This window comes from Drosophila simulans, chromosome 2R (assembly GCF_016746395.2).
Source record: "Drosophila simulans strain w501 chromosome 2R, Prin_Dsim_3.1, whole genome shotgun sequence".
NCBI lineage: Eukaryota > Metazoa > Arthropoda > Insecta > Diptera > Drosophilidae > Drosophila > Drosophila simulans.
In genome coordinates, this window is record NC_052521.2 from 19,393,462 (window position 1) to 19,406,324 (window position 12,863).

General features: G+C 45.3%; 1 protein-coding gene across 1 annotated transcript in view; it reads left to right on the forward strand.

Moving 5' to 3' along the window:
• The first annotated feature begins 8,020 nt into the window (after positions 1-8,020).
• Positions 8,021-12,863, forward strand: part of LOC6735683 — a 42,230-nt gene continuing 37,387 nt past the window's right edge. The window contains exon 1 of the mRNA XM_039291485.2: positions 8,021-8,844. Within this exon, the coding sequence (XP_039147419.1) occupies positions 8,779-8,844 (66 nt within the window). The 5' untranslated portion in view covers positions 8,021-8,778. The remainder of the gene's footprint in view (positions 8,845-12,863) is intronic.

Below are 12,863 nucleotides of genomic sequence, written 5' to 3' on the forward strand. Positions count from 1 at the left end.
AAAATGCATTTTCCATCCAGACCACCCATCACCACTTACCCATAAAAAGCCATCCCAGAGATAGTTGTCTCGATATCGGAGCAGTAGAGTAGATGCGGCAGCAGTTTCCGTCCGAAAGCAGGAATTTACTTGACATTTTCATTAGTGCGACACAGCAACAGCCACAAAACACTTTGCCAGTCTGCCAGTCGGCAAAGGAGCAGGAATGGGAAAGGAATTGGGAGCAGAGAACTGGGATTGGAAAGCTGCAGGAACACCACTCTGATAGAGGAGGGCTCACCCGTGGCTGCGTTTTGCCTGCGGTTTCGGCCAGGAATAAAAATAGTAAGGATTGCTTTTGAAACAGCACACACGAGCACAGAGGTGACAGCCTTGTGGCTGAGCACTCAACTTTCTAGTAAATACAGTACAATGCCTCATACATCATATATAATAAATTATTTAGATATTGATCTTAGAGCTTCAACGCTATTGAGCAAATCATGTACGCCCATTAAGTCTTTGTTATCTTCCACTGCCAAAGATCGTTAATTACTACATCCAGGGTACAGTGGACACATGCATGGTGGCCAAGCAATTGGCAGTATCCTTTCACCAATTCAAGGCCCCATCCCACATCCTGTTGGTGAGCCCACAGATCACGCACATAAACCCCATTTGGAACGGCTTAGTTCCCGGGGGTTCGCAGTGCCAAGAATACACTGCCGGTCCACGTCGACAGTTGTCACTGAATCGAGTGGTGGCGATGGAGTGGGTTCTGGCGGGGATGGGGTGGTTTCCGAGGACGGGATGGATGGCGAGTCCGATAGAGAGCTTCTCATCTTGATTTCGCTGTGTGCTGCTGTGCTCCTTGGATCCTTCGGCCTTTTTGCTCCGCCTGCGACTGAGTCCGTGTGTCTGTGCTCGTGCCTAATGTTGTGGGAAATTGCATTAATTATTCTATTAGCAGCGTAATTCGTTCTTAATTGCATGATAAACTTTATTGCCTTTTAGGAGGATTGTGAGCATAAGTACGAGTATAAGTATATATTGCATGGCGTGTCACCCTTCGCCATGGAAGGATTCTCATTCGATGAAATGTTGCGCATAAGTAGAAATTTATTTCACCTAAGTGGGCATATTAGTTAGAGTGTTAGACTTAAGGTTGCGGTAGCGGCAAGGAGCTCGTCCTCTGTTTGCCGGAGATAGCAACGAATTGCGTAGAATGCCCGGCTTTCCAATGGCTAACCGAACTGCTTAGCAACTTCAACCTTTTTCCCTTCAAGAATACTGTTTACTGCGGCGACACTGATTAGCCGCGATTTTGAACAGCACTCGAGGCGATCTATCTGTCTATCGGTCGAGTTATCTAAGCGAAATCCAATTAAGCTTTATCGCCTCAAATTAATCAACGGGTAACAGTTGAACACAATAGCTAAGCAAACAGAATCGTTCTTAAGTCAATATTAATCAAATCGCAAAACCAAATGAACTTATCGATCTCGACTGGGTATAAAACAGGCGTTCGTATATGATGTAGTAGGTGTTTAGAAGCGTACTCGATCGACCTTACCCGCTTTAAAAGATTTCCCATTCGAGATAAGCCCCCTGAAAAGTGGAGTACTCCAACTGAATTCGAATTTCGAGCGATCAAAGCGAGTGATTTGTTTTGTTTGATTTTCGATTTTCTACCTCGATTCGATTCAATTCGATTCAGCAGAGTCCGCTGTTTGTTTAGGCCACGAACACGAGCCGGCTCTCAGTTTTTAACCAATATTTACCGACCCCAGCCGCCGCCCACACAAAATGTTGCGCCCGGCCTTCAGCGCCCCACCCACAAATGATTTGGCTCTTTGGGTTTTCCAGCCCCCAGTTGCCTGCTGTGCAATTAATTTAATTATGTGGTCACATCAAACTATCCTTTGGTCAGCCGGCTCCACTGGCCCCCGCACCCGAAATGAGCTGCTTTTAGCGGAAAATGTTTGAAATGTTCTGAAATTGAGTTCAGTGCGCTCTAGAGTTTAACCACATTTCCTGCTGGACCATTGATGAAATTTGTGGAACTAGAAAATTGCGGTAAACTCTCCATGAAAGCCTCAAATGGGATGCAGATGCAGTTTTTGGAACAACTTAAAATGGGTTCAGAGTGGTTCTAATATTAATATGGTTAAATAATGTTACCTCTTCGTGAGCCGATAATTAACTCAGTTTTTACATTTAGAGCGAACTTTTCATGGTTTCAAAATATATTATATAAGTGCTCCATATCTAGCTGAATGATGAATATTATTTTTCAAATTAAAGTGCAAGCATATCCATATAATATTTATTGTAAAACTCGTTCAAGCCTCCCCTTCTAGAGTTCCATAGATCAGAGTATATTCGCCGGCACTCCACATGCTTACTTGCATTAATTTTGTAGACCATTTAAAAATAAACCATTACTGAAATGAGCAAATCGCGCAAAGCAGAAAGGTGGCTGGAGGTGGGTGTGGCAGGCTGCCCTTTTTTGCGGACTAGCAGACGAGACCGAGACCTCGATGGCAGGGCAAACAGAGTCAAGTGTTGCCCTTGGAGACGGGCACGTGGAAAGCGGGAAGAGGAACCCGAATGACTGGCTAGGCAGTCAGGTAGTCTGGCAGATGCGGATGCAGATGCGATTGTTTGGCCAACAGGCGACTCTCGACTTTTGGCTAAGGCGAGAGGTCAATATTTGCAAGGGCGATAAGCGGCCTGTCGAGTATCTAAGTATCTTTTTAATTAGGGATTTGAGCGGGCGAGCCGGGCCACAATGTCAAGCATCAAAGACAACAGGCAAACAAGGCCGATAGCAATTGCCTATCGATCTATCGATCGATAAGCAAACACACACTCGTCAAACATTGTTAGGCGGCATCCACAAAGCGGGGAAAACAATCTGCTTGCTTGTGGACACTGTGGCGACTCCATTTTGGTCTCCGATCTGCCGGTTTCATTGTCAAGCCACCAAAGTCGAGCTCCTTATCGCCGGGCGAAATTTACAAATCGATATCTTGTTCGGTGGGAGCTTTTGATGATGCCGGCCAAACGGTAACCGCAATCACTGCCACATCCGATTCCCCAGCTACAGATACAAACACTGATACAGATACAAAGTCATCGAATTTATCTATTGACTTGAGACTTTTTTCTCCGGTATCTCGGTATCAGTTAAATCAATTAAGGCTTTCAAGTGGAAGTTTTGCCGATCGCAACACGCTTACCAGTGTCACTGGGGTTTGGGTGTGTGCAACACCACCCATAACTACCACCCATCGCCCATAAGCACCCAGCACCCACCACCCCCTCCGCTTTCAATTACCTCAAGTGGTAAATGTGGTTATTCCATTTAATCATAAGGTGCGACTGGTCCAACAAAGCTCGTACATTGTTTGGCTAATGTCTATGTCTCATGCCTTTCAACTTCTTCAACTAATTGACGTGCCTTCCCCGAGCAAGGTTAGCCCTTTGAAAATGTCGGTCAGAGTCGGGATGATAAAGAAAATGATTCAAAAATGATTACATCTTAATCGAACAGTTGGTAAATTCGGGGAATTGCTGTGTACTTCTCAAGAAAACCTGGCAGAGAAACATTATCTCAAAAATGTCCTCTATATTACTATCGAAAGAAAATAATAGAAATGTCATGTAACTTGGTTACAGAACTCAACGGAATAAGTCTAGAAATATTATTGAGATAACAAAACATGAATATAAGTATGGCTGATATTTGCACTTTTAAAGAAAAGTTGACTATTAAGGATGTTAACTATTTTTAGCAATCTATTTCAAGCGCTCTCCAAGTTCAACGTTGTACCTCGTAATCCTGTTCCTCGATTTTTCGCAGCGCTATTTCCGCTCGAGATCCCATTTTGCGGTTCAGGCAAGTAAATAGCGCGTCAAGTACATAATCGCCTATGTAAGGAGCTCATATATGTATGTACGTATCCGCCTTGGTATATAAATTGGGGGAAAAAATAAAGGAAAACCCTAAACTGGCGCAGGCGCACTTCCGCAGAATGTTGCTGAGCTCCAATGGCACCGCCAGCCGTGGATATTCCTGCTCCACCCCACTCCCACCGCCTGGCACGTCGATACTTGAGCCAGGCGAATGGCAGCACTCCACTGGCACACACATCCTGGCGGCAGGATAATACCGAAGCTTCCCTAATCGGGCCAACTCGAATTGGTTGGCCAGCAGTCGGCAGGCAGAACGCCTGCTTCTGTAAATACTTCTGTACATAAGTTCCGCAAGGGGCCGATGTCCTGGCTGTCGAGTGTATCCTTGAGTGCTCGAGTGGGTTGATAAGCCAGGCTGCTGCCAGGACCACCCAAAAAATCAGGACGCCCAAGCAGAGCGGAAATGTCAAGTTGACGCTCTCGCCGGAAGTGCTCAGTGCTCAGAGCCGAGGGCTGGGAGATAGAAAACAGGACAATGCCAACGACACCAGCGCTCTGTATCCTTCTCGGCATTACCCAGTCTCCGGGCGCTGAAAAAAGGGGCTGTGATGCGTTTAATCAACAATAAAATCAGAAATCAAAAACTTAATGAATGTCCTTTTGTCGTTACGCCGACAATGACACCGAAGGAGGTTTTGTTCGGGACTGGGGCTGTTCCCTGCCGGCCGCTGATGATTATGGCGATGATGATGATGACGGGTAGCTGCCCCACTCCGACGTGGACCGTTACGGCATCCGTGTCCGTGCCGCAGTGTCCGCCGTGTCCGGGATGATGAGTGCGATGATGTTGATGGGGCAATGACGGCAAAGAGGGCTCTTAGCGCGGCTGATGGCTGCCACATTCCGTAATAGCGGTAACAGGGCATGGCCGGAGCTAAATGGCCCACTGACCGCCCACCGTCGCGTCCACCGACCAGTTCCACCCGCCAACTTGAGCCACTTCCCCAGTCGTTATAGCGCCACGGTGTATGCCCTGCACTGCTCGCATCCAACGTTGAAAATGATGTATTCGGCTTGGGAGTAATTTATCATTGGCATAATTGGGAACAATATGAATACGTAAACTATATTTCTAACATTAATACTAACTTCTAAAGGAACCATAATCTCATCTAAGTTCCTTTTTAAACCGTGTTAATAACATTGAATAAAAATGTTTTATAGACATGGAACTAGGACATCGAAGTATGAGTATGCTATGCTATATGGAGAAAATATTGCATGATTTTCAATAGTCCTTTTCTCAGTGCCGGAGCAGGAACCAAAAAATGAAAAGTTCAAGCGCGGAAACTGTAGCTTTAATAGAATTATTGATTTTCCGCGTTCCGCGAGCAGACCTCCTGGTCCTTCCCCACCTCAAAAAACTCTCTCTCAGCATGTGTTGGTCTTATTTAAATATTTTTCAGCTCCACATATAGACGAACCGGAAGTTGGGGCTCGGGGAATGGGAGTCAATGATGAGTTGGCTAAAAGTAAATATAATTTACGTTCGAAGTATGGGCGGCCAGCCAGACACATGAATTTATTTTTGGCAGGCGGACAATTTCGCAACGCGTTCGGTGGCCAAAAAGATGTCGACGAACCGGAAATTCAAAGTGTGTGCTTCAGCGGAGCCAAAGTCCTTAGAAATGTGTTGGAAAACACACTGGTTTTGGTTAAAGTAACAAATAGTTTATATTCGAAACAGTGGTCAATATAATATAGGTTTTACTTATTTCTATGAATTTCAGAGACAAATATTGCTTATCATGTTGCCTTTTCAAGTTAATACTCCCATAAAAACGTAGAAATCCCTTTAACGGAACCCTGGCTCAATTTCTACTTTGTAGTTGGGTTATTAACTTGACTTGTGCTGGGGAATTAATTAAGTTATTCTATTTGGAAGCTGAAATAACAAGCCACATAGATGTGTATCTGTGTGGCACATAAAAGGAGGTGCGAGTGTGTGCTGGGGGGTTCGTCTAAAATGCTAAGAGCAGCAAAAGATTTTGAGCCCCGAAATTTGGTAAAGCTCCGCAAATAACGTCGACGCCGAAAAAGGGAAGTTGGCCTGGAGGGGGGTGATAAAACCGCAGTCGGAGCCTCTGGGAAAAATAATATAGGAAGGCGAAAAAGAACAAGATGAAGTCTCCGGGCAAAGCGGCTGCTTAGCCAATCAGCGAGCGGCGGGGGCGGAGTCTAACCCGAACTGGTTTGCCGGCGCTTTTTATGTTGATTTCGTGTTTTTCCTCTTTTTTCGTATCTCGTTTCTTTGGCGTTTTTCGCCTTGCTCATCTCTCTTTGCTCTAATTTTTTCGATGGGTTATCTCGCTCTGGCACGATTCCATTGGAGTGACAGAGAGGGAGAGAGAGCGCGTTTGTGTGTGTTTGGTGAGAGAGCTGCCGAGGGAGAGAGCGAGCGAGAGAGCAAGCGCCAAGAGGGAGAAAGGGAGAGCTTGCGCATTCAGGAACTGGAGGAAAACCGAGGAAATCGTGGGATAAACATATCCAGATCCAGGATTTTTATGTATCTCAAAGTTGTGATATATAAAAGTTTATCTATATTTATTTAATATTTAAAATTATTCATTTTTGTTATTAGAAACTATAAGGAAAAAAAAGAGGAAGTCTTTTTCGGTTGAGTTTTCTGAAAACGGATATGGAATCCTGTACTAATTAACAAACCCACTGTAACTCCACCCTACTTGGATCTTTTTCTCGGCGCAGTGTTTCTCCTACTAGTTCTGCTACATAGAAATACTATTTACCATATACTTGGACGCGGTTGGCTAAATCCTGCAGCCCGGACACCTAATCACATGTAATGCGCGCGCATTATCTGCGCTCTTATCTCTTGTTTTCCGGGGGAACCACCCATCCCGCCCCTCGGCGAAATCCACTTCGTGCCGTGAACTCACGAATCCTCAACGAAGGCCGTCGCCATTCACGGAGGTGCTAAATGCCGAGTGGGTGAGCCCCCCGACCACCCACCGCCCACCGAGAGGAATAAGCAATGCCGATTTACTCTTTCATCCCGAATGCCCGAACCTATTGCCGCACTGCTCGCACTTGCACCGCCGTAGCTCACGCCCACGCCCACTCTACACGGTGTAGGGATATGTGGCTGTGTGTGTGCGGCATAATTCCACCCGAATTTGCAGCAAATCCATTCAGTTTCGCCACAGCGCACAAAAAATAAAAGAAAACGCGCAGCCGAATGAGCAAGTGATTGTCGGGGGAGGGGGTTTCAGGCGGGTTGGGCGAAGGCTGCGGCGACGACAAGTGCAATTGTGCGCCGGAACAGGTTTACCCACTGTTCCTGTTTGTGTGTGTGAGAGAAAGTCGCTCTCTGCAATGCTACTCTCTTCTCTCTCTCTGTCCCTGTGCGTGTGCTTTGTTTTGGTCACTCACTGACGCACACACGCAGAACTGTTTGTTTGCCTCGATTACCAGAACGAAAATTTCGCAGTATTTCTACTACGCTTCGGCATAGTTTCAATATTTTAACAAGATGAAACTGTGGGAAAGTGATAGTAAGTAAAAATCCTTATCAGTTCTAAAGAAATTTACATTTTGAAATTTAAAATAGTTTGCTCTTTTTAAGATTTTTTATTTGTAATTATTAGAAAAGCAACACTTGCTCCATCCATGGAACTCATTACAATTTGTAAAATACAAAATAAAATTTCTCAAAGTGGGTCACTTTTATAGCAAATATAAATTTATAGCATTTATATTTTAATATTTAATATTATTAATATATTCAGATCACTTATATGTGTTTTTCATCTAATCCCTTTAATTAAAGCCCCCAATCGAAAGAGCTCAGCTAACTCATAGTTTTACTACCTTTTCAGAGCCTACTACTTTTTGTTACGTTCTCTCTCCGCACTCACACAAATACAAATACAAGTGGGAGAGCGCGCTCGTTGTCTCTTTGACTCACACCAGTGCACATGGACTGGCGGCAAATGGAGCCGCGTGAGAGGACCACGGACGAACGGGGGGTGGGTGCTGGCTGGGGGAGGGCGAGAACGAGACCGAAGACCGTCGGCCGAAAGAGACCGAATGCCAAACACCGAGCACCGGCACACCGGCGAATGTGCGAAGGCGAAAGAATGCCGTCAGTTGTGCGACAACTTTGGCCAAGAGAGGATGTCTTGACGCGCGTCCGCTTACCAACACACTGCGATACCCTGCGAAGAGAGTCCAGAGAGCCAGATCAGTCAGTCAGGAGCAGGAGCCCAAGGACTCGGCACGCCATCTGCCGGAGAAGCCAGACAGCCAAACAGCCTGAACGCCTCAATCTCAACGCTTGGCTGGATTTGCGATTGCCGCATTCGCCAAATTCGATACGCTGCCAATCCTGGTGAAGCAGCGACGCGATCAGCTCCCGATTTCATGGCACTAATGATGTCGCGTCGCCCCCAACAGCAACAACAAGCACAGCCACAACAAGAGCCACTGGAGCAACTGGAAGTGCAGCATCTGGAACTAGCGTCATCGAATCCGTTCCACAAAGGAAACGCGCGTTTCACCTGAGCGTGTGTGCGGTTGCGCGCGTGTGTGTGCCTGTGTCTAATTTGCGTATCCGCGCTACTCAAAAAAGAAATAAATAGAAAAATCACATCAAATTAAATCAAATCAAATCGAATCAAGAATTACACCTTTCCCCGATCGAATTCGAAATCGAGCTCCCCTTATCGCGGTGACAAATTGCAATCAAACAAAAATCACAGCGAACCATCCAAATTGCAATTAATGCCAAAGCGCCTGCATCTGGCCATAAATAAAATACGTGAACTGCAGACTCAGTGATTAGAACTTTGAATCGCCAGCGAGATGGACTTCCAGAGCGCCATGGAAACCTTTGCCGAGGCCTGGGTGGCAGCCAATGCCGGTCAGCAGGTGAGTTGAGCCTTCAAATCTGCAGAGATATCATCCGCATCCCGAAGATTTCGTCATACGGAGATATTTCTTCATCGCCCGCGAGATCGCTTTGCCGGCGGCACTTCCACACAGCCATTAGTCAGATCCCTGGCTTTCCCCCACTTTTACAGCCTGCCCCCATTGCCAAATGAATCAGTTGAGTGCAAACAAAATCGGCCAAACGACATATGGCCAAGCTGTAGTGATAAGGGCCGTGTAGATATGCGCTCGTTTCGCTATTTATGCAGATTAAGATAATCCTTATCGGCTGAGATTTTCGAGATCGGTGCTGCGATAAGCCCGCCAGCACCGCGCACCCAACTGTTTACCTTTCCCCGTTCGGTGTGCCCACTAATTGCATTGTAAAGCCGATCCCCAAGCGGAAAACTGGGGCTAAGTTCCGAGTTGTGGGTTCTCCGCGAGAGCTTTTGCCAGCCAGATAAGATAATCCCGACGGTAATTTTGACAAACGCTGGTAAATTCGGCATAAGGCGATGACGAACTTAGATATCGATAAACTGGCGTGGGGAGCGTTAGCGCCCCCACCTCATAGAGTGCATGTCGCGTCATCGTTGTGCGCCGCTCTCCTTTTTATCGGAATCGAGCGCCCCTGTCACTGATATCGCAATTAATCCAAATAAGTGCGATAAAATTGATTATGAACATGCTGGCGTGATTAGTCCAGCCCAACTCCCTCTCTGGAAAAAGTGGGGGATCACTCATACACATGTCCAGATATCTGGGTGTGTGCCTGCATGTGTGTGTGTGGTTTATTAGCAGACATAATTGATTATGTTGTGTGAGTGTAATTATTATTTATCTGGCTCTGCGGTCTGACTTCTGCCTTTGCCGCTCAACCCATTGGAATCGGTTACCCAAACGCCGAAAACGGGGGGTGACTAATCCAAGAATTTATGGATTTAATTTCCAGTCGGTTTCGAAAACGTCTCTATGTTGTATATTAAACAAATCCCAATCTCACCGCCATTGTCTTTAAGCCGAAATCATGCCACAAGAATTATTGTACTGGCCAAATCTGTGATGGCTTCGAAAACAAATAGCTTGGAGTTATTTCGTATACCCTAGCCATTGGGAATACTTACATTTTTTTAGGAGATCGATTGAGATTACCATATTTATAGAACCTAGCATTGCTTTCAGCAATTTAAATAGATCCTCAGGGATTGCTTTTTTGCTAAGTACGTCCACGTGGCTTTGGTGTTTTTAAATTCTTTGCATGTTTCTGATAAAAGTAGTTTCCTTCAAGTTTACTACGACGAATGCGATGATGCAATAGTTTTGAAATATTTTATATCGATTAGATCAGAATCGATCTTGGCTAGAGCATTGGAAACTTCGGCTTTAGCACCATTCGTTTGCTTTTTTTTTTTTTGACAGTTTTATGTGTCGACGCATATGCTTAGTGAATGGGATTAAGATAAGGCGGCGTAAGTTGCTCGGGAGTCAGATAATAAACCAGAATGGTCAGAAGGGGCATAAATAAATGCGAGTTCTTTCAAAACTATGGCAAATCATATTGTGCGAGTGTGAGTCGAATTTTTTGTTGGCCTGGCCAAACTAATTATAAAGCATTTAGCTTTATTGTTGTGATAATTTCATTTCGGGGTTTTTCTAAGGGCGTAATATCGGAACCGAATGCGGGCAACAGATAATGCCGTCTCTTCACACCCGGTTAGATCACCTGGCCGCCTTTTGAGCAGCCAGATAGGGCGTCTTATAAATTATAAATGGTTCGATTTTGTCTAATCTGAAAGTGTTAGTCTGTTGTGAGGTGGGATGGGCGGGGGCAGCCTTTGGAGTCAGATAATGGAATATTTATTAATTGAAATCTTCTTCGCCGCTGCTTCCTGCTCACCGTGCCCGTGATCATCGAATAGTCGTTTCATTTCCTCTGCCTCGTTTTCCCCAGCGATCTCTCGCACCAAGACTAATGGTAATCGGGGTTAATCCGGCCGCGCATCGAATCGCAGCTCCAATCAAATGCATTCTTCGCCCTTTCTTCTGGCCCTGCCCGCCTGCCCCTCTGCCGGCTTCCCCGTCTGCCTTCCCACGTTTTCGGTTTCGTTAAATTCCGGTAGTCAAATGTCCATTAAATGCCGCTCATAAATGTCCAAACTGTTTGTCATCTTTGTGGCCCTGTTGTTGTTGTTGTCGCTGTTGTGGCCGCCGCCTCCTGACTTCTGGCTTTCTTTTCTTCCTTGGGCATGGTTTCACCACTACTACTACTACCTAGCACCTCGTTCAATTCTTCTGACGGCTTAGGCGTGCTCCTCTGCCCCCGAAGAGCCCCGTACAGTTTCTCCTGATCTCTTTAGCCGCTTGGCTGCTAGTGCTACCTGATTGTAACACATTTTTAGCATTCATTCGACAGCGGGCTCTCACTCCGCTTTTGCGATCTGCTGTCAGTTGAGCGGCTTTGGGGCTTTTTACGGCCCGATTATGCGCCTTCGCTGAGTTCGCATATAGGCGATATAAACGTATTTATTAATTATTCAAAGCCGATTGGATTATAATAATTTATAATGATTATTATCATAAGTCGGCGGACTTGGCCTCAGATTCAGATACAGCTTCAAATACAGATTCAGATACAGATTCAGATTCAGATACAGATTCGGATCGTGTCTCGATTTCGATTGTTGTCCGCACTGCCAGAGTTTCGCTCCAATCAGTCTGAAAGCTGTGACAAGTACCCACGTACTTGTGGAACAGCGAAAACGCTTTAAGTTAATTACACGATGTCATAGCATTTCTATTTCTTCATTTTCGTTATTATTTTGGCACTTGCGGAGCGGCCTTAAATCAATTCCCCACTATTTCCCGATCGCTTTTTTGGGGTGCTCATGTTCATGGCATTTCGATTCCCCACTCGGAATCGCTTTCAAAGGCGCCGCTCGGGCAGCTCTCTCCTCCTCCTCTCAGCTCCTCAGATAATCAACAAAACGTGTTCGACTTGTCGAGGTTTTCCTTTCTGCACTTATCATAGAACGAACACCTTTCCGTTTTGGTTATTGTTGTTGTTCTTTCATAGCTAATGACACCTTGATAAAACGATTTGTAAGACATTGCGATAAAAGCGGTTCAGGCTTTGTAGCTTAAGGCGAACCGAAAGCTGATAAAAATACAAGCCGAACAGAAAGAAAAAAAAAACGGAAAAGTTCGAATGATAATGACAACTTTGGGTAATTAATTTGTAGGGCGGCAGGGAGGAGGAGTGCGTCTTTGAGTATTTGCTTGGGCATTTGTCATTCAGCTTAATCGGAATGCACAGGCTGTGACAAAACACGGCAAAAGAATCGAATTTTATACAATTTACGCATTTCGAAAGTCATCATCTCCGCCGAATGCTGCCTCCCCCATTGTCACCTTTTTCATTCTTAATTAGTGGATTTAGCTTGTTCCCCGTAGATATACGAGATCGAGTTCTGAATTCTGAATTTTCAGCCCCTCCGCAACTATTTTTATATGGGCCGCCCAAATCCGTTTTCCCTCGCTCGGGTGGACATAAATTTCCGAATGTTTTGAGAATTATGACAAGTGGGTTGGAGACAAGTGGAAATGAAATGAATATGTGGATGGCATGTACATAAGTATATATAAAGTTGTGTATATATAGGCTGGCAATTCAGTGATTATAAACTTTGGTTCTGATCACGATGACGATGATGTGGGACTTACATGAAGGTATTTTCGGTGCTGAAGATTTATTAGTTATCACTAATACGCCCCGTTGAAAATCATAAGCCGCCACAGCAGCCGGTGATTTCTACAAGTCACAGCGACAATCGGCTTCCGAGCATATTTTTCTTGAAGCCCGGTGTCAAAGAGTCGGTAACCTCGTCTTATTTAAAGTATTAACTGCTAACTAATGTGCGACACATTATAAAGAGCGATCCGCGACGAGACGCGACCAATACCAATACCGATACCAAAACCCAAACCGAAACCGAAACCAAAACCAAAAAACAGGTGATCGC